The sequence below is a fragment of the Stegastes partitus genome, unplaced genomic scaffold (genome assembly GCF_000690725.1).
Source record: "Stegastes partitus isolate 25-593 unplaced genomic scaffold, Stegastes_partitus-1.0.2 Scaffold686, whole genome shotgun sequence".
In the NCBI taxonomy this organism is placed as follows: domain Eukaryota; kingdom Metazoa; phylum Chordata; class Actinopteri; family Pomacentridae; genus Stegastes; species Stegastes partitus.
Genome location: NW_007578417.1, coordinates 303,817 through 321,713, shown reverse-complemented (window position 1 = coordinate 321,713; position 17,897 = coordinate 303,817). Strand labels below are relative to the sequence as shown.

General features: G+C 44.6%; 1 protein-coding gene across 4 annotated transcripts in view; it reads right to left on the bottom strand.

Moving 5' to 3' along the window:
• The window catches only part of l1cama (L1 cell adhesion molecule, paralog a), a 41,227-nt gene that overhangs the window by 9,335 nt on the left and 13,995 nt on the right, over positions 1 to 17,897 (bottom strand). For 3 of the 4 annotated variants that reach the window (XM_008290626.1, XM_008290627.1, XM_008290625.1), the window contains 15 exons: positions 10,962 to 11,322; positions 9,629 to 9,643; positions 7,901 to 8,003; positions 7,207 to 7,409; positions 6,105 to 6,227; positions 5,485 to 5,655; positions 3,724 to 3,838; positions 3,299 to 3,483; positions 2,072 to 2,203; positions 1,847 to 1,993; positions 1,645 to 1,756; positions 1,202 to 1,362; positions 932 to 1,091; positions 567 to 691; positions 289 to 390 (listed from right to left, as the gene is read on the bottom strand). In XM_008290626.1, coding sequence (XP_008288848.1) covers positions 289 to 390; positions 567 to 691; positions 932 to 1,091; positions 1,202 to 1,362; positions 1,645 to 1,756; positions 1,847 to 1,993; positions 2,072 to 2,203; positions 3,299 to 3,483; positions 3,724 to 3,838; positions 5,485 to 5,655; positions 6,105 to 6,227; positions 7,207 to 7,409; positions 7,901 to 8,003; positions 9,629 to 9,643; positions 10,962 to 11,091 — 1,984 coding nt within the window. In that variant the 5' untranslated portion in view covers positions 11,092 to 11,322. The remainder of the gene's footprint in view (positions 1 to 288; positions 391 to 566; positions 692 to 931; positions 1,092 to 1,201; positions 1,363 to 1,644; positions 1,757 to 1,846; positions 1,994 to 2,071; positions 2,204 to 3,298; positions 3,484 to 3,723; positions 3,839 to 5,484; positions 5,656 to 6,104; positions 6,228 to 7,206; positions 7,410 to 7,900; positions 8,004 to 9,628; positions 9,644 to 10,961; positions 11,323 to 17,897) is intronic. The other variant, XM_008290628.1, reaches the window with a different exon arrangement.

Genomic DNA, 17,897 nt, shown 5'->3' with positions numbered 1-17,897 from the left:
AATTCTCTCTACTTCTATCCATAGTTGTTCTGTTTCCATAGAAATGCACGACTTCATACTTCAGTGAAAAATGAGCCCACAGTGAGTATAAATGTAACAGGTGGCAAAACACCCAGAAACTGCTTGGGGCTCAGATGGATAAAGTGAGAATAAGATTACATCATAGACATGAAAATCTATATGCATAAAAGCAGTTTTAGTACTGAACAGAAGAAAGGCAGAAGATGACAGGTACAAGCCTGGCTGTTTGGAAGTGAGTGTGTTTGTTTGTATGTGTCTGTACGAAACCTTGAACTGGGCTATTGTGGTCGTCTCCAGGAGTCCAGCTGAGAGTGACGGCGCGATGCTTCGAATCCATGACTTGGAGGAGGACGGGCGGGTCTGGACGATCTGAGAGGGACAACAACATCATCGTTACCACAGCTACCTGCACGCTGCATGTCTACACACTCCAAGTTCAAACAAATATGTCTTTTTAGATTTATTGAACAATTTTATTGTCTATGCCTGTTGTGTACTATCAAACTCTGCCTGGTTTGTGATCATACATGCCACAACGATCTTACCACATAAGGTGAGGGTGCCGCTGGCTTCAGCCATGTCCAGCTTAGTGATGACCTGACAGGTGTACACGCCCTCGTCGTCCTGTTCCACGCTAGCGATTATGAGGTCTTGTCCATCAAATGTGTATCTGAGGAAATAAGTTGTCACTGTTATCCTCATCTTCCTTCTCCCTTTAATAATTATGTTACTGGCATCTCAGCAACCTGTAATGTATTTAATTGTTCATGCATCTAGGAAAATACACCTAAACACTGTTACATGGCAATAAGAAATATAAAGTAGCTTCTATTCCTGGAAAAAATAGCAAAAACTTCTAGCAGTATCATTATTATCACCAAATTTCTGTTATACAGAACTGAAGTCTTACTTTTCATCACTGTGGGACTCAAACAACTTCTGATCGTTCTTTCTCCATTGAATTTGTGGAGCGCTGAGACTGGCGTCACTGTGGTAAAGACAGGTGAAGGTTGCTGTGCTTCCAGGCTGCATCTTTAGAGCCTGTGGAGGTGACAGGATCACTGTCCTGTCTGGAGGGGAAAGAAAGAAAACCGAACGCTGAGACAAGCTGCAAAGAGGTGCAAATAACATCAGTTGCTAAGGGACAAAGTGTGGGTGCGTATGTGTGAGCCTCACTCACTGAACACTTCCAGCTCAGCAGTGACTGACAAGTCGGTGTTCTGTACAGAGCAGGTGTAAAAGCCTGCATCTTCGTGGGTGACATTAGAGATCTCGAGCCCACCATTGGTGAGTGGGTTAACTCTGGGATCTGCCAGAAGAGAGGTGATGTTGCCTTTCTCCCTGGGAAAGACACACACATCAGAAACTTGGCGAGCGGAGGACAAAATGAATGTTTTCAGCTACTGCAATGGCTGACAATTTTACTGCTTTAAATGCCACGTTGCCCATTTTCCTAAAAATAACAAAGCCTGGTTTGGATAGCAGCAAAACTGACAGAATTCACAGCCCAGATGTAACAGCATTAGGCTGTTAATTTATGCATAGGAAGAAGTCTCTATGCAATAATATCCCCTTTGTAAAATTAAAATCTGCTAAACAACACTGGAATATGTGATGCCTCACCATATGACTTTAGGTTTCGGAGAGCCAAAGGTGTCACACTCCAGTAAAGCCTTCTGGCCTTCTGTAAATGTGTACACATTCCCATCTTCAGTAAGAATCTGGGGAGGCAGCTCTGAAACAACACACACAGAAGTAAGATACATACTGATGTACACACACAAAGTTCAGTTAAATAAGCGACAATAACAAAACAAACACTCACCGATGACAAAGACATTGGTGTTGGTGATGATGGACCCATGTTTGTTGGAGGCCCAACACTGGTAGATGGCAGTGTCTTCAAAGGTGACATCCTCTAGGATCAGAGATCCGCTCGCTGTCAGAGTACGTCTGGCGTCCTTATCAGTTGCTGTTAAAGAATTCACACCGTCAGTAAAGTGCTCCAGGATGTGTGTTGAGGTGTGTCCAGGTGGGTGTGTGCACTGACCTGACAGGGGGATCCCATTGATGGTCCAGCTGATAGAAGGAGTGGGGATGCCATCTGCCTGACAGTCTAATCTGACAGTCTCACCGGGGGCATATAACTGACTGACTGGCTCCTTGGTCCAATAAGGAGCAGCTGCAAAGGACAGAAACAGAAGCAATCTGGTACAATACACGTAAAACTTTAGATTTTTAAGATACACACTACCAAAATAAAAGACTGATGGGCTGTACTGTACAAGTTGCCAACGGCTAAAAAAAATGAAGCAACTCAACACCAAAGGATTTTCTAATGCTCAAAAGAGTCCTCCACTAGTTTTTGCCTACTTACTAGTCCAAGAGAGGACTACATCAAGGCCCTCTTACATCATTGATTTAACCCAAAAAAAAACTGGTTTCTGTATATTACAATTACATACTGGCTTGGATGTAACTCTGCACTGTTGTTTCCCCTAGAAGACAGTTTCAAGATGGAAATACTCAGCCGTGGTGCTAATGTCATCGAGCATATATATAATAAAAACACCATGTGAACGTGTTAGCTAGGTAAGAAAGGGGAAAAAAAATGTTTTTACTGGAGATGTTTTAACTTGTGAAAGACTTGGATGTTCACTGAGCAAAAACCGTTTGATGAGAGCCACTATGGAGTTGCATTGCAGGAAGTGTAGTATGTGTTGGTACGTAGGACAAAAAGTGAAGCTATTTTTGTCTCTGCGGCATCCCTTTGTGACTGTTATTTTCATCAGGCCCTCACAAGTACCCCACTTTTATGGCAACACCAAAATTGTACTAAAATGTTGTTTTTTTTAACCACTAAAAATATAGTAGTCCTATTTTCTTGTAAAATCCGAAAGAATGCAATCATATCATCATTTTTTTTTACAATCAGCATAACATATGCACAACTCCTCCACAATGTGTCCCTGAATGATTTAATTAGACAAACCAAAAGAGTTAAAAATGATGTATCCATATGGACAACTGATATTAGGATACAAAATGTAGAGACCTGTGTAAGTGCATGGTTGAGTTTAAAATTGAAAGTGTTCATTCATAATTTGTTTGTTTGTGAGAATCCTCAAGAAGATATTTTATAAACTACCAACTTCCAATATGTGATGGAAAACTAATAATATACTTTGTAGTCTTTCAGCATTTATCAAGACGTGCTGTTATGTGTCTTTGAAATTGTGTTTGTATGTCCATGATTGTGTTTGTTTGTGAGACATACCTTCTACAGTCAGCGTATACGTGTGTGTGACCTTTCCTTGGGCGTTCTCGGCTATACACTGGTATTCACCCCCATCACTCTCTGAGATGTTAGTGAAGTGCAGGCGGCGGTCAGACATTTCTTTAACGGTCCTAGACTCAGACAGCTCGCCGTCCTTCCTGATCCATGACACTTCAGGAGTTGGACTGAAGAGGAATAGGAGAGAAGAGGAAATGAAGGTGTAGGACAGAAAATTGAAAGATGAGTGTGGAGGGATGCAAAGGGAATCGTGTAACAGAGCAAGAAGCAATGTTGGCAGGAGACAGTAAAAGATATATAATGGAATTAAGTGTGGGGAGGAAGTATGGTGGGCGAAAGGCAGGTAACATTGATTAAAAGGAACGTCTTGAGTTTTGTGATTGATGGGAGCAGACACAAACACTCACAAGCCTTGGACGATGCACTCCAGGTCTACAGTCTGGCCCCTGAGGGCGTGGTAGCTGCTGTGGATTCCAGTAGGTCTCATCATGTGGGGCCTCCTGCTCCGCGGCACTGAGTTGGCTGGACAAAGAGAGGCGGAAGCACAAAGACGAAGACTCATACATATGTATGGGCAATTTTCAAATTGCTGCGCTGCTGACACAGCAGCCACTTTAGAGACTCAGACACATGTACAGACACACAAAGAGATGCAGGGTGTGGAATCATGTGGAGAAGACTTTACCTTTCCAACAAAATACCATAATGCAGACTCTGTACCCACACACAGAGGTCTCATGTTAACATGTGCTCATCCTTCTGACCTCTAGTTGGGCCACAGATGCCGGCAGTCGCATCTCAGTGTGAGCTGCATCTCATTACCTACTGGGCTGAGGAGGTGATGGACCCCCTGCAGGCTCTGGGATTTCTACCGGATTCAGTCACTGCTTCGATCAGCACAACATGCCACCACATGGTGTTGAGGTATGTTTGGTTTAATAGTGGGACCTCAGTGGTTTTCAGTAAGTCTCATAGTGTAGGTGTCAGTTTGATACACAGACTTATACAGCATTTTACTATGACTGCGTTCTTGTAAATTAAAGAAACAAAAAAGAAGACAGATTTTTACAGGGTGTTTACTATCAATCTGCTTAGGCTCAGTACTTCAGTTCTACAAAATCTATGTGTTATGGACAATGTAAACTTGTTTTTAAAGTTCTGAGTTGCCCAAATTAATGGAGATAAAATCTTTAACTGAGGTTCGGGAGCAGGAACACACCTCAACCACTCCCCTTCCTGTCAGAGGTCTATACATACCACTCTGTCCTTCCCACCTGTTTGTTCTCGCTTCTCGTGGCCCACCCACCCTCCCTTTGCTTCTACTTCTTCTTCCTGCCTTCTCCTTTTCCTAGGGGGTCCGCTGGCCCAGGAGCCGCTGCTGATACCTGACTAAGCAGTTTCCCACACCGCATCAGCTCATTTAAGTCATCACCAACACAACGCATTTTTGCATCCAACAAACATTCAAGCTTCAGTTTATTGGTGTGGTCCTAGAAAATACAGAGGTCGTGTCGGTCTGTCAGGTTTTTATTACACCTACAACTTTGTTTCAGACTTAAGTATCTCAGTAGCTGAAGGATGCGTACAGATGTTTCTTGTACCCAGACAACAAATCCTAAAGACTTTAATCTTCTAACTTTTCCTCCAGCACCACCGTGAAGTTCATATTTGTGGTTTTGGGAGTAATGCATCCACAACTATTGGACGAGGAACACATTAATTTTCTTCTCAGGATCAATTGTTATTACTTTGCTGGTCCTCGCATTTTAAAGTGTCCAATACTTTTCCTTGAACAACACCGCTGAAGTTCTCTTCATTTTTATTATACTGATGTGGGAGCACAAACCTCAGAGGAAAACCAAAATTATCTGCATGTCTACTACTACTACTAGAAGCATAAGCCAGAAAATGTAAGTGTTGGAATTCAAGTTTTGACATTACTGAATGATAAATTAGGAGAACTTGAACTCTCTTGTATGTCATTTTATATATAATGCAATGCTTTCCATGATGACATCTGGCTTGTTTTGTTTTAAATTACACTTTTGTCACACTTTATTGACTTGAATTTTGAATAGAGGGATTGTTAATGTAAAAAATACCATCTTCAGTTCAGATTAGATCAGTTAAAGACAGTCAGAGTTTAGCTGATCGATAGTAAAACTCACAGGGGTTGACGGTCAGATTGATGGCTTCTTTTGCCAGAATGGTGCGTGTCGCCAGGTACTGGACGTTACAGGTGTAGTCGTCCCTGCTGTCCCTAGTTGTCAGATGGGCAAAGTACAGGTTTCCATCCTTCCCCACCATCACACGCTTATTAAGCTGGATGTGATGTAGGTCTGAAGAGAGAAGGAGAGAGGAGGTGAGAAAGTAATAGAAAATTGTGACTGATGCAGGTGAAAAAAGGAGAAATTGAGTAGAGACAGACAGAGAAGCTTGACAACAGAATAAAATTAGAGGAAGAGGATAGTGTTGAGATACAATAGGACAAGAGACATAGAAAAATGGTGATAAAGAGAAAAGTAAGTGTTTGAATAAATCCTGTTTAGACTACAAAGCATGAGCTGAAGGGGGAAAAAAAGAATGGGAAACTGCCAGAAGGAATATTCTGGATAGTGAAAAGAGGCAAATTTAGATAATGGTGTTTCAGAAATAAATGATCAGGTAGCTCTCCTTGATGTGATAAGAGTGGACAACGAAAGGATGGACTAGAAAGTCTAAGTAGCAGATTTATTGAAGAGACAGGAAGCATGTAATGGAAGGAGAGATGGAAAGATAATGTACTCACTCCGGTCCATCCAGTGAATGATAGGCTCCATGGAGCTCTGCGGGGGGTTACACTTCAGAACAATACTGCTTCCCTCTTCAGACTTCACATTAACCTTTTTTTCTTTCTGCTGGGTCGGGGGCACTAAAGGGAGGAGAAAATACACACCGGTAAGTCTGAGTGGAAACACACAGGTGAGAAACAAACAAACACATGTAAAGATTTCCTGAGGCAATCCGCAACACAAGTGAACTTAAGCCCACGTTACAAGAAGATGAGGAGTATTAATAATGAATATCCATGGGAGGAACTCTTAGAATTTGAGAAGATGAAGACTCTGCGGGGAAGAGGCCGGGCAGTCTTTTGTCTTGCAGAAGTAGAACGATGTGATCTGTGAGTCATATATGTTTGCTCTCCATCCCTCCTCCCCTCTGCCCATTGTTGATAACCCCACAGGAGCCACTGAGGAGTGCTTCATATGACATCAACTCAACAGCGTTTCTGGGGAAACCGTTGTCAGGGAAACTGTGAAGGAAGGAGGTCGCCCAGGAGAGAGCCAGTCGCACAGGTGGATGGATACACCGAGGTGCTCTTTACTTTTGCCCAGGGGCCAATCTATGTGTGTGTGTGTGCGTATGTATGTGTGTGAATATATGCTGATTATCATGTTATTGCATGTAATTATGTTCTGGGTGGCAGCAGTGTGAGCCTCCATCTGCTAGCAGATGAGCTCTCTATAAAGTAGGACAAGGAAAAGGTTTATACACTGGCTCTGCTCACTGCTTTGTAAATCAACTACATAAATCCACAACAGCACAGCTCGCTTCTAATCTGGACCTTGAAGGCATTTACAGGAGAACTACCGCTGAAACTGACATTTATGGAAGTTGTGTAATTCCTCTGATGCAACACAGTGTGTTGGAAAACATATCAGAGGATGTTTGATTTGTTTGATACCATTTCAAAGGGTATGATTCTTCTCTCAAGGCTAAAGCCAAATGATTACAAATCAGCTAACACAGCATTGATTGTTTGGCTTAAGAAATAACTGCCCTCAGAATTTAATGACTGTCTTTAAACAATTGGTCAGTGACTCTTTTATAAGTCATGACTGTGCTCTTACCGTCGATGTTGAGTCTGGCCTCATTAGATACGGCTGTCCCCAGCTCATTGGATGCGTAGCAGACATATTTGCCTTGGTACTGCTTCAGGGTGTCCATAGTATTACTGAGCGTGTAGAATACGAATGAGCCAGAGCGCTCCGAAACCTTCAGCTCTGGGTCACTGCCTGGGTCAAACTCCTTTCCATCCTTTGTCCATCGGAAACTTGAACAAACAAAAAAAGGTTCAGTATCACTGATTGTCTCCACAGTCGTCTTCAGGCCTTTGAGAGCAGTCTTTAACAGCATGTCCTTATATGTCACTGAATTTGAGGGCACGACTGAATTGCTGCAAAATTTACAAGAGATGCCCCCAGTGGGGCTCAGAATCTTGTGCTGTGTAATTGCAATATTCATCTTTTCCTTGGCAATCGGGGCAGTTTTCCACTTCAGAGCAGCTCTGACACTCTGAAAAGATTGCTCGAGGGCTTAATGACATTTATCCCTTGTTGAAACAAGGATTCTGACTGGGAGAAGCTGCGCTCTCATGTAGTAGTAATATGTAGATGTCAGCTGAACAAGGAGAGAGAAGGTCAGTTTTCTCAGTTGTCTAAAAAGATAACCGATGGCTGGAGTCCTCTGTGACTAATATGGCATCTTTAGACTTAGACAAACTATGTTTATTCTGTTTGTGTGGATGTGTGTGTGCTGACTAACATGGGTGGAGGGTTGCCAGAGGCTTCGCAGCTCATGACGAGGTCTTCGATGCTGAAGACGGTGACAGACCCCGGCTGCATGGTGATCATTGGAGGCTCCTTGACTGCACGGACCAAAATCAGAGTCAAGAGTCATCAAAAAACTGACATGTATATGCACACCTATATGGTCTGGACAGGTAGAGACAGACATGCACACACTCCAAAAAACTCCTACAGGCTTCTTTCTCTGATAAATTCACATGGCCTGCTTTAATGATGCATGCTGCTGTAACTCCAGCTATGACACACACACACATAAATCATCCCACTTCATCACACGTATCTCTACAGCCACTTTTAATGTGTTCACAAACAGCAAAGAACAGCCACTCATTTTCATAGTTCAACAGCCACTGATAAGTAAATTCAGTCAATATCACTTAAAACGACTCCCCGGAGGAAGAGATGAAATGTAGGCCGAGGAAAAGAGTAAGAGTAAGAGAGCAGGCAGAGAAAATGGGTTGAGATGAGAGGAAATTGATACAGCATAATGTAAGAGGGAGAGTTCATGTAAAAGAGATATATGGAACAGTGATCCCTGTGAGACTGAGAGACGGAGACGGGGAGGGAGAGAGTCTGCAGGGAAATGAAGAAGGGATTTCAAAGCAAAAAAAAAAAAAAAAAGTAATGACCACCAGACGAGGTTTCTCTTCCTCTGTCATCACTGTCCATAACGGCCATAAAGCAACGCCGCAATAAAAGACTCATGAAAAAAACATGGGATGTGATGTGACTATGTATTGAACAAGCATGCCTGAATTTTCCACAGACCATGGTGTATTTATATAATACTCATAGACTCCACAAGTCACGGCTGCTTGATACTTGAGGATAGAGTCTTTTAATTTGACTTTAAGGGAAGAAGACAGAGCCCGAGTCAGAGATGAATTTACATTATGTAGGTAAAGCAGGCCACAGGATGGAGGCGGGGAGGGGGGGCTGCAGTAGATGAGGAAAAGGCGATGAAGATGGAGAGTTAAGCGGACAGGGGAGACGGATGAAAGTGCAGCAAAGAGAGAGCGAGAGCAGAGGAACAGAAAGCGCAGAGCAAAGGGAGGCAGAGACAGAGAGGGAGGAAAACAAACAAGGGGTAAATTCGCAGAGATTCAGAAAGAGACGGATAGGGAGACTGAGCGAGTGTAATGAAAGAATTCCCACTGATAGAGGAAATAAGCCCATTTCCTCAGCTGATCAAATTGAAGTTTGGGCTGCGGGCGCTGCTCCATTATTGGCACAGGAGGAGGAGAGGAGCTGGTGCTTAGTGCTTTAACTCCTCTTTACTTCCCCGTGTCTTTGATCTGACAGCCCTGCTGCCTCCTTACAGACAGCAGCTCCTCACACTTCCTCCTCCCTTGCTCCTATTGGGAGCTCACCTATTGGGAGTCAATGAGGCTCGACACGCACCCACATACTGAAACAGGCACATGTTTGCAACACATTTTCACATGGAGTCACACATGCACAATAACACACAGCCACACACACTCACACACAGCAGCAGCAGCATAACACCGCCAATGAGCACTAATGCCAGATTCATTAAGGTGCAGCACGGTGCAGCAAGGAGGAATTTTACTGTTTGTTAGATAGAAAATAACCTCTGTTGTATAATGAAAGTGTTTGCAATAAGCTTTGCCAGCACCTGCATTAAGACAAGACGGACGTCAATAAAGTTAAAAGCACTTACGATCACTTATGTGGTCTGTTAGTCCACAGTGGTGGCCAGAGTAAAGGCAATGAGGGAAAACATTTTAGTTACAGTCAACAAGAAGGAAATTAGATAGATAGATAGATAGATAGATAGATAGATAGATAGATAGATAGATAGATAGATAGATAGATAGATAGATAGATAGATAGATAGATAGANTAGATAGATAGATAGATAGATAGATAGATAGATAGATAGATAGATAGATAGATAGATAGATAGATAGATAGATAGATAGATAGATAGATAGATAGATAATTGAACAGCATTTATGATACATGGACAATAAAGCAGTGTAATGTTTTCTCTAATGGAGCGTAGCTTTTAACCCCAGTTTCCTTGACTCTGATTCTTACACATCTCCACTATCGATCCCAATCACTACCTCGGTGGCTCTCATTGACATGGCTGAGGCTCCCTAATTGAGAGGCAGGGGACACCTTGACCTTTTACATCTTTGACCTGCTCCTCCTTCCTCCTCCTCATCATCCTGCCTTCATCCTCCTTGGCCTCATCACCTCTTTGTCACCTCGGTCCTTCGGGAATTAGACGGTGAGATTTACTGCATGTCATCAACTTTACAGGGATATATATATGTGTGTGTGTGTGAGAGAGAGCAAATACATTGACTGTTTTGCATACACACACTTTTTTTTAAAGATGTGTAGGTGGTGAAGGACTGTGACTCACTGCAAGTAGATAAAGAGCGCGCAACAAAAAGCAGCAGTGGAAACAAGTGTTTTCTCTCTTTCTATTGGAGCTCTGTGGGCAGGCCGGCAGCAGCAGCGGAGATGAGGATCAATTTCCCTGCAGGGCCATAAGCTCAGCTGTATTTCTAATGCCCACATATTGCATCGGAGGAGGTGGAAGAAAAGAGAGCGAGCGAGGAAAAACCTCACAGGATTTTTGTTGTATAATTCAATTGTTGATTAAATTACTCCCCAATCAGATTCTGCCTTGCACCAAGGAAACCAGATCAATAGTGGGACTAATCAATGCAGTATGAGGGGATCAATTACAAAGTAATTAGACACGCCACAGACGCAGATGAGGGCTAACCCAAAAAAAAAAAAACTCAAACAGCAGTATTTTGAGCAAAGGAGACCTCTCTATCACCGTATTGTGAGGTTACTGAAAGAGAAACACATGTTCATTCTGCTCATTTGCACTAATTAATCACGATCAAACATCGTTATTAGAGCGCTTTGATGAATCAGCAATGCAATTAACACAACAAATACATCTTTGAACCTCATTGAAGTGCTCAGCCACCATTGTTGTGGATGCAATGATATGGATCAGTACTCACAGTTGGAGGGTATGTGTATGGCTGCTTGGCTGGGCTGGGCAACGAGGGAGAGGAGGGTGAGGACAAGGGGGAGGAGGCGAGAGGAGCGCTGCCCCCTACTGCCAACCTGCTGTCGCTGCGTGTCAGGCATTGCTCACTGTCCCATCCAAGTCCCACCTGCTCGCACACGTACAGTCAAATGCACTCAGAGGGCAACCTCAGTCCCACTCACACACTGAGCAACTGAGTGTTTCTCCTGCAAGAGGCCTCAGCTTTGCCTCATATGTCTTTGGTCCCCCTTGTTTTCTCTCTCTTTTTTTTTTCCTCTGTCCTCTGGCTCTCCTCTTTAAATCAGGTCCACGCCCTCCTGCTGGTCTCCTCTCTGAAAGATAAAAGAAAGAGGGAGGTGGCGAGGGGGGCAGGAGAAGCAGAGAGAGAGAAAGAGAGGGAGGGGAAGAGAGAGAGGCCATGTGTCAGAATGGGAGAAAAATTACCGAGCACCATGTGGTCAGACCAGGACGTGGAGTTAACACGCCATTCAAGAGTCGACAATACACTAATAAAAAAAAAAAAAACACCAGCAATCACTAAACCTGTTCTTGCATTTAAAAAAAAAAAAGTCCATTTGGTTTTAATTACATGACCAGTGGCCCATATGGAGAGGCCAGTCAGCAGGACAGATGGGCAGAATACCGCAACAAGAAGCTGAACAGAGCCTCCCAGCACCCAGATGGGCCACAGACACACAAATGCAGATTGATGAAGTGTCAAATCAGATAATACGCGAGACAGACAAACAAATAGTTGATAATTAAGTTGACTGGTCAAGGCCGCGCTGTATGAACTGAACAATTCATGGTGCACTCGGGTGGCAGCGCCGCGATAAGTATGCGATAAAGATGCTATCAGTGGTGGCGAGCGATGCAAGCCACCCCTCCTAGGAGTCTATCCATTCTCCATCTGTACCCTTGGAGTCGGTCCTCGCCACAACATGCAGGCTGTCCTCCCCCGCGGCACCACGTGGCGCAGCCCGCTGACTGTTTACACTGTTCAGTATCACACACAAAGAACTGTTATCGCACACCATGATTAAGACGTTCATGTGAGACAAAAGAAAATGGCTATGAAAGAGGGAGAGGCCTATTTGGCAGCCACGCCGGCCGACTGAAGGAGTTTTGGCTCTGCTCGCCGCTGTTTGTTGGCAATGCCACAACACAGAGGAGATGGGCGACCTTGGGGAGTGAAGGAAGGTCGGACAGGAGAGGAGATGAAGACGATGGAGAAACGCAGAGGGTGGGAAGAGGATGGAGAGTGGTGATTATCCTTCATTTTCTTTCATCGAGTGGGTAATGGCCGGCCAGTTAATTGCTTCTGAAATTTCAGATGTCACTCAGCTGAGAACGCACTGAACAATATCCTTGAAAGGGAACCAGGAATGTGGGATTTGTCTACATCAAAAGATACAAATTAGATCAAATTAAAGACCAAACAAGAGCTAAGTCCTTAATAAGGCAGTTTAAACTAACAGCATTAGGATTAAATGAGCCATTACGCTCACTTGCTTGCCTTGTCAGGAGAATGGCAAGCATACAGAGAGGGAGGAGAAGGAGGGGTGAAGTGGGTGGAGGATTTCAGGAGAGATAAAAAGTGGAAAGTGGGGAGGAGGAGGAGGAGGAGGAGGAGGAAGAGGTGAAGCTGAGGAAGAAGAGAGGCAGGGTGAAAGAGGGAGGGTGAGGGGTGATGGGAGGAGTGCAGAGATGAGAGGGAGGGGATGACAAAGGGTGACAGCTGTGATGCTAATCCTATCCATCCACTCGCACACATACACACACACACATGTGCAATCAGTGTGCATCATTCACTTTTTTCTTCTTTTCCAGACGCTCTATTGGAGTAAAGCCACTTTTAGCTGTTGTTGTTCTTTGCAGACAGGGAGGCCAATTACGGTGATCCGCTCTTAAACCAGCCTCTTCAAAAATGCCATTAGAGGTGCACGAATGAAGCAGGGCTAGTCGGGGTATTAGTGCTGGGTGTTAATGCGATCTAAGGTGGGATCTTGCCTGTCAGTTCTCCCTCCAAAGAGACGGTGAGGGAGTGCATGTGTGGAGCAAAGCAAGACGCTGATTAATGATAAGGCTTGCCATACCTTGTCATGCCGCCAATCACAGTTCACCGAGGGACTGTGCTGCACGTTGTGTGAGGGGGACACACACACACACAAAGGAGCTTGAAATGCATGAACAGACAGACAGAAAAGAAAAGAGGACAGACAGACACACACACCTCGAGTGGCCTGACAGAGGAGATCAAACCGATAAAAAGAGCACGGTCCAGTGGGCTCCAGTCAGGAGGCAGACTCTGCCAAGGAATATTCCAGTCATGTTGAGTAGGAGCAGCAAAGGGGAACACTATAATGGGTTGGGAAGGGTGAGGAAGTGACTCGAGAGCGAGGCTGAGGGGTTGCCATGTAACGAGGCCAACCCAGCCACCCAAACATGCTGATAACCCAGACTGATGTGACCTGAGACACACTAACACACAAACACAAGGGCAACCTCCAAGCTGTGCACACGGCATGGAGCCCCGTCGCCGCTCCATTATCACAGGGGTGAGAGATTGACTTTGAAGCAGATGCCTGATTTCGCTTCTTTGGGGTGTCAGTGATCCAATCCCGGCCCTCTTACCTGCTTCACTGGACAGGGTCAAAGGTGACGCCTGTGGCGGTCGCTTGCAGCTGGGCTCAGATGACCCGTCACAGTGTCAGAGTGCTTTAAAAACTATTATCACCACCCTAGATGTCAATGGGCGCTATCTGAAGTCACTCAATCATGGGGAGATTGCAGAGCGTTTGTGTTGTGGTTTGAGGACTTGATTGTTTCCAGTGGGGTTTTTTTTTTCTACAAGGAAGCCTGACTGCACAAAATTAAAGGCCGTGCATCAAACAAGCCAAAGTCAATTTCGCAGCTCCTTCAATTATTCATGAATTTCTGCTCTGAGGCATTTTGCTTAGAAAAACAACAGATAACCCAAACATTTTGCATTGCGCCGTCCGTGTTGCTATCATTAGTTTAACTGCTATGCTGTCGCTGTGTTGTGCGCCCGCCTTGTCACCCGTTAGACAGAAAATTGCCCCCTTCCTTCTTCTGCAAAAATGTTGTAATTAGCATTGAATAGACATGTTGGGCGTTGCCAAACACTTGGAGCACTTAATAGGCTCCCTTGTCTGCGGAGAAGGTGGAGCAAGAACGGAAGATCAAACCTAGAGAGTCTAAACGTGTTCTGAGTTTCACGCATATTCTTCTCCCCGCCGTGCCAACCGCCCACGCACACATGAGAGACTGTTAGTGTTTGACTCAAATCCTGACATACCCATCTGAGCAGCTACTATGTTGATGAACGTAGCCTCGTATACAATGTGAGTCATGCAGTTATTAATTTTGAAAGTTTCCCCAATCAGACACGCTTCTCTGTTGCATTCGTGGGTGAGCATATGTGTGTGTTCAAACATGTGTGCAGGTCGTGTGTCCTGTCATGCCTTGCTTTTAAATATTAACTACCTCCAGCTGTGAAGATGTGTAGAAGGAGAGGATGCAGGACAGAAGGAGGGGGGGGGGAAGAAAAATAAATGAATACATGCCCCCCCTTAACCCTCTCGTCTTCCCTCCAGGGTTCGTCTGTCTGAAGAAACATCAGACGAAAAAAAGAGACGGATGGACGGACAGGGGAACGTAGCGATTTAGGCGTAAATGAAGAGAGCACTCAGAAAAATGGATGGATGATTCTTTATAGAAGAAGGGCAGCCAGAAATTACAAGGGTCAACGGGGAAGTAAAATTAGGAGGGATGTCTGAGAAACAAGGTGATGCTGGTAGGGGGTAGATGATCAGGCACCCTACTGAGTGAATTATTCATTGAAATCCCCTTCCTGTCGGCACAATTTGCCCTAAATTCACCCAAATTCATAATTCATTGGCTCCCCTTTGCCATACATTTGGTTTGGTCCCAGACTGGTGCTGACCGTCCATACCTGGCGTCTCCGGCTGTCTGAGTCTCCCCTTCACGCCCTCCCCTCTTCCTCTCTCTGGCAGGGTCATACTTAATGCATGAGCCTGTTGCAGTGAGACAAGTCTCAGACCCACTTTGTCGCAACAGCAGAAAAATACCACAAATCATGTGAGATAATACTCGCTACCTGTTTCCTCTCCGGTCCACATTTCACTTTTTTAACAGTCGTTTGGCATTCATCATTCACCGCAGCCAGGACCGCCTTTTTTTTCTTCTCGCAAGTCTTTGTCGCATTTTTTAAAAAAGTGTTTCTACTTAGGAGCTCATGGTTGGATCTGTCCAAGAGTGATGAGTGCCCATTTTCCTGTCACCTTTTTATCAGTCTTCTCCTCTCTCATCCCCCTCGGTAGCTGACACTAAAAGCTTTCTTCAATCGCTTTTCACAATACATTTCGGAATCCCTCCTCCTCTCCTCTCCTCTCCTGTCTTCTTCTTTCTTCATTCAACCCCTTTTCTCTCTCCATCACTTTAATAAACTGCTGCGGTAGCACTCCGGCTTAGACAATAGGCAATGTGGCTGGCTAATTCAATATTTGCAACTTTAATGGAAAGGAGGCTTTATAGCACAGTGGGAGACCAATATCTGCCTCATGCCGGTACTCTTTGTTTTAAAGGCCAGAAAATGTGTTTCAAGACGGATGAGCCAATGGTCAACTGCAAATGGAAATCTACCAGTAGAAAAGAAAAAACCTGCAGAGCTACAGCTTATCAGGAATCAGGCTACACAGACAAGCGCATTTATCAATACCTTTATTAGCATAAGCTCGGCTGTTGGATACTTGGCTACTCCCACTGGTGTCAAATGCGGCGATACAATGCAGGCCACGCAGTGTCCACCCTCATTTTCCAAAGCCCTGCACCTCTTTCAAAGACCACGCCGCAACCCCCCGTTGTTTTGACAAGGGTTAGGGGTTAATATCAGAGTGGCGCAAAGCTGGAGAAAATAAAGGTTGTCAGAGGAGCCGTGAGGGCAACCGCCCACTGCCTCTCCATCCTGGTTGCCATGACAACATGGTTTCACGCAGCATCCCCCCCTTTGTACATACGAATTCAGTTATTCACACACATGGACACTAACGGGTTTGCAGCATCACTTACGTATGCGCACGCACGTACGCGCTCACTCATTTGCTGGTGCAAACTGACGGAGCTTCACCTCAAACAGCCGCATTCACACACATTCACGGTTAAGTGCAAATGCTACATGTCTTCACAACTGTGCTAAAACTGACATGTGACAGAAAGTTTTTCAGGGATTTATAAAGATACATAATTTACAGACTCATCCAACTGAGCGTTAAAATACAACACACAAGTACAAGATTCCCAAAGTCCTCTCCAATTCTCTACACTCGTTCTCTGTCTCTTAATTGCATACCGAAAAGCTCAGCCTATTGCCAAGACCGCAAAAGAGACTACCTCTGGCTTGATTTATTTATTGGTGTTTTTCCCCTAAAGACACAATGGGAATGCTGGAAATAAAAAAAATAAAAAAAAGAACCGGTGAATAATTCAAGGAGGAGGGGAGTGGACTCATTAAGATATTAGTGGGGGCTGAAGAAAGACAGGAGAGGTGGATGGAGGGATGGATGAAGGCAACAAAGAGAAAGAAGGGCAACACCGGCGGGAGATCAGAGCTTGGGTTAACAACACAGTCAACAACAAAAAGTCTGAAAAATTCATAGAAAGTGAAAACAAAGAGAACGAAGTAGGTTGAAGAAGGGGGGGTGGAAGTGAGGCGTAAATGACAGACGTGGAAGGGAGACTGATCTGGGGTTATGGGATCACTGGCCAGTAAAAGCTCCGTAATGATCAAAACAGGGGTGTTACCCTGATGTTGTAGTGTATCAGATTCCCTCTATGTGTGTGTGTGTGTTTGTGTGAGTCCATGTGTGTTGCCGTGCATATCAGTAAAGATCAGCCCGTGTGTCAGCAGGTCAGCTAATCTCTCTTGTCAGCTAATGGAGCTAGTCTTGCAGATGGAGTGCTGCCTCCAGCTCTCTCTGCTTTGAGCATGTTAGCCGCTGCTGCTCACTTAAGTCCACAGCTGATAAGTTAATTTGCTTATGGTTTGCCTGTCAGTCACTTAGTTGCAGGAAATAAGGATATAGGATATCAATAAGGAAAAAATGGAATGGACCAGGTTTGCATGCTTGTATTGGAAATGGGCACAACATTGTCTTTTCTCAATTCACCTGCAATATAAATGCAGTAAATGCTCCAAAAAAACAAAAAATCACAATCATGAAGTAACAACACAGGCCTTTTCTGTACACTCCTGCACCTTTGTATGTACTTGTGCATACTCTTACACGCACCGTATGCACTCGTACACAAATGCAACCTCTCCTCACGCTGCTGCACTCTTGCTTGTGGGCGTCATTTGCTTCATTAGCAGCAGCATCAGTCAGATTCTGAGCCTGCAGCACAAAGCGCGCTAATTGCAGACACACCCTTAGTGTCATGCAGAAGATGTGATGCATGCAAACACCCCCACGTACACCGCACGCCCTCATAGATAAGACAGATGAGATACAGAATAATGCTGCTGCACGCTACCAAATAATTCAACAGTTAAACACATCATACATCTCACAGGCGTTTTCCTCGGTGTATACCAGGAGCATGTGCTGATGAATATACGGCTCATGAAGCTGCTTCTTGTGTTAGGACGGTTTCTCGTCCATGCAGCAGATAGTTAATGGTGTTAGCTTCGGTAAAGAGGGGGCAATCATGACGTTATGAAATTACGTGGATGAGCTATTAGCAGTGACCTTCTCCCTTTCCCCTCCCTGTTTTCTTTTATGTCTCCTGCTCTGTCCTGCAGCCTTAGCTTTCTCTCCCTCTTTATCTCTCGGAGTCAGCCTCTCCCCTTTTCTCCTCCTCCTCCGGT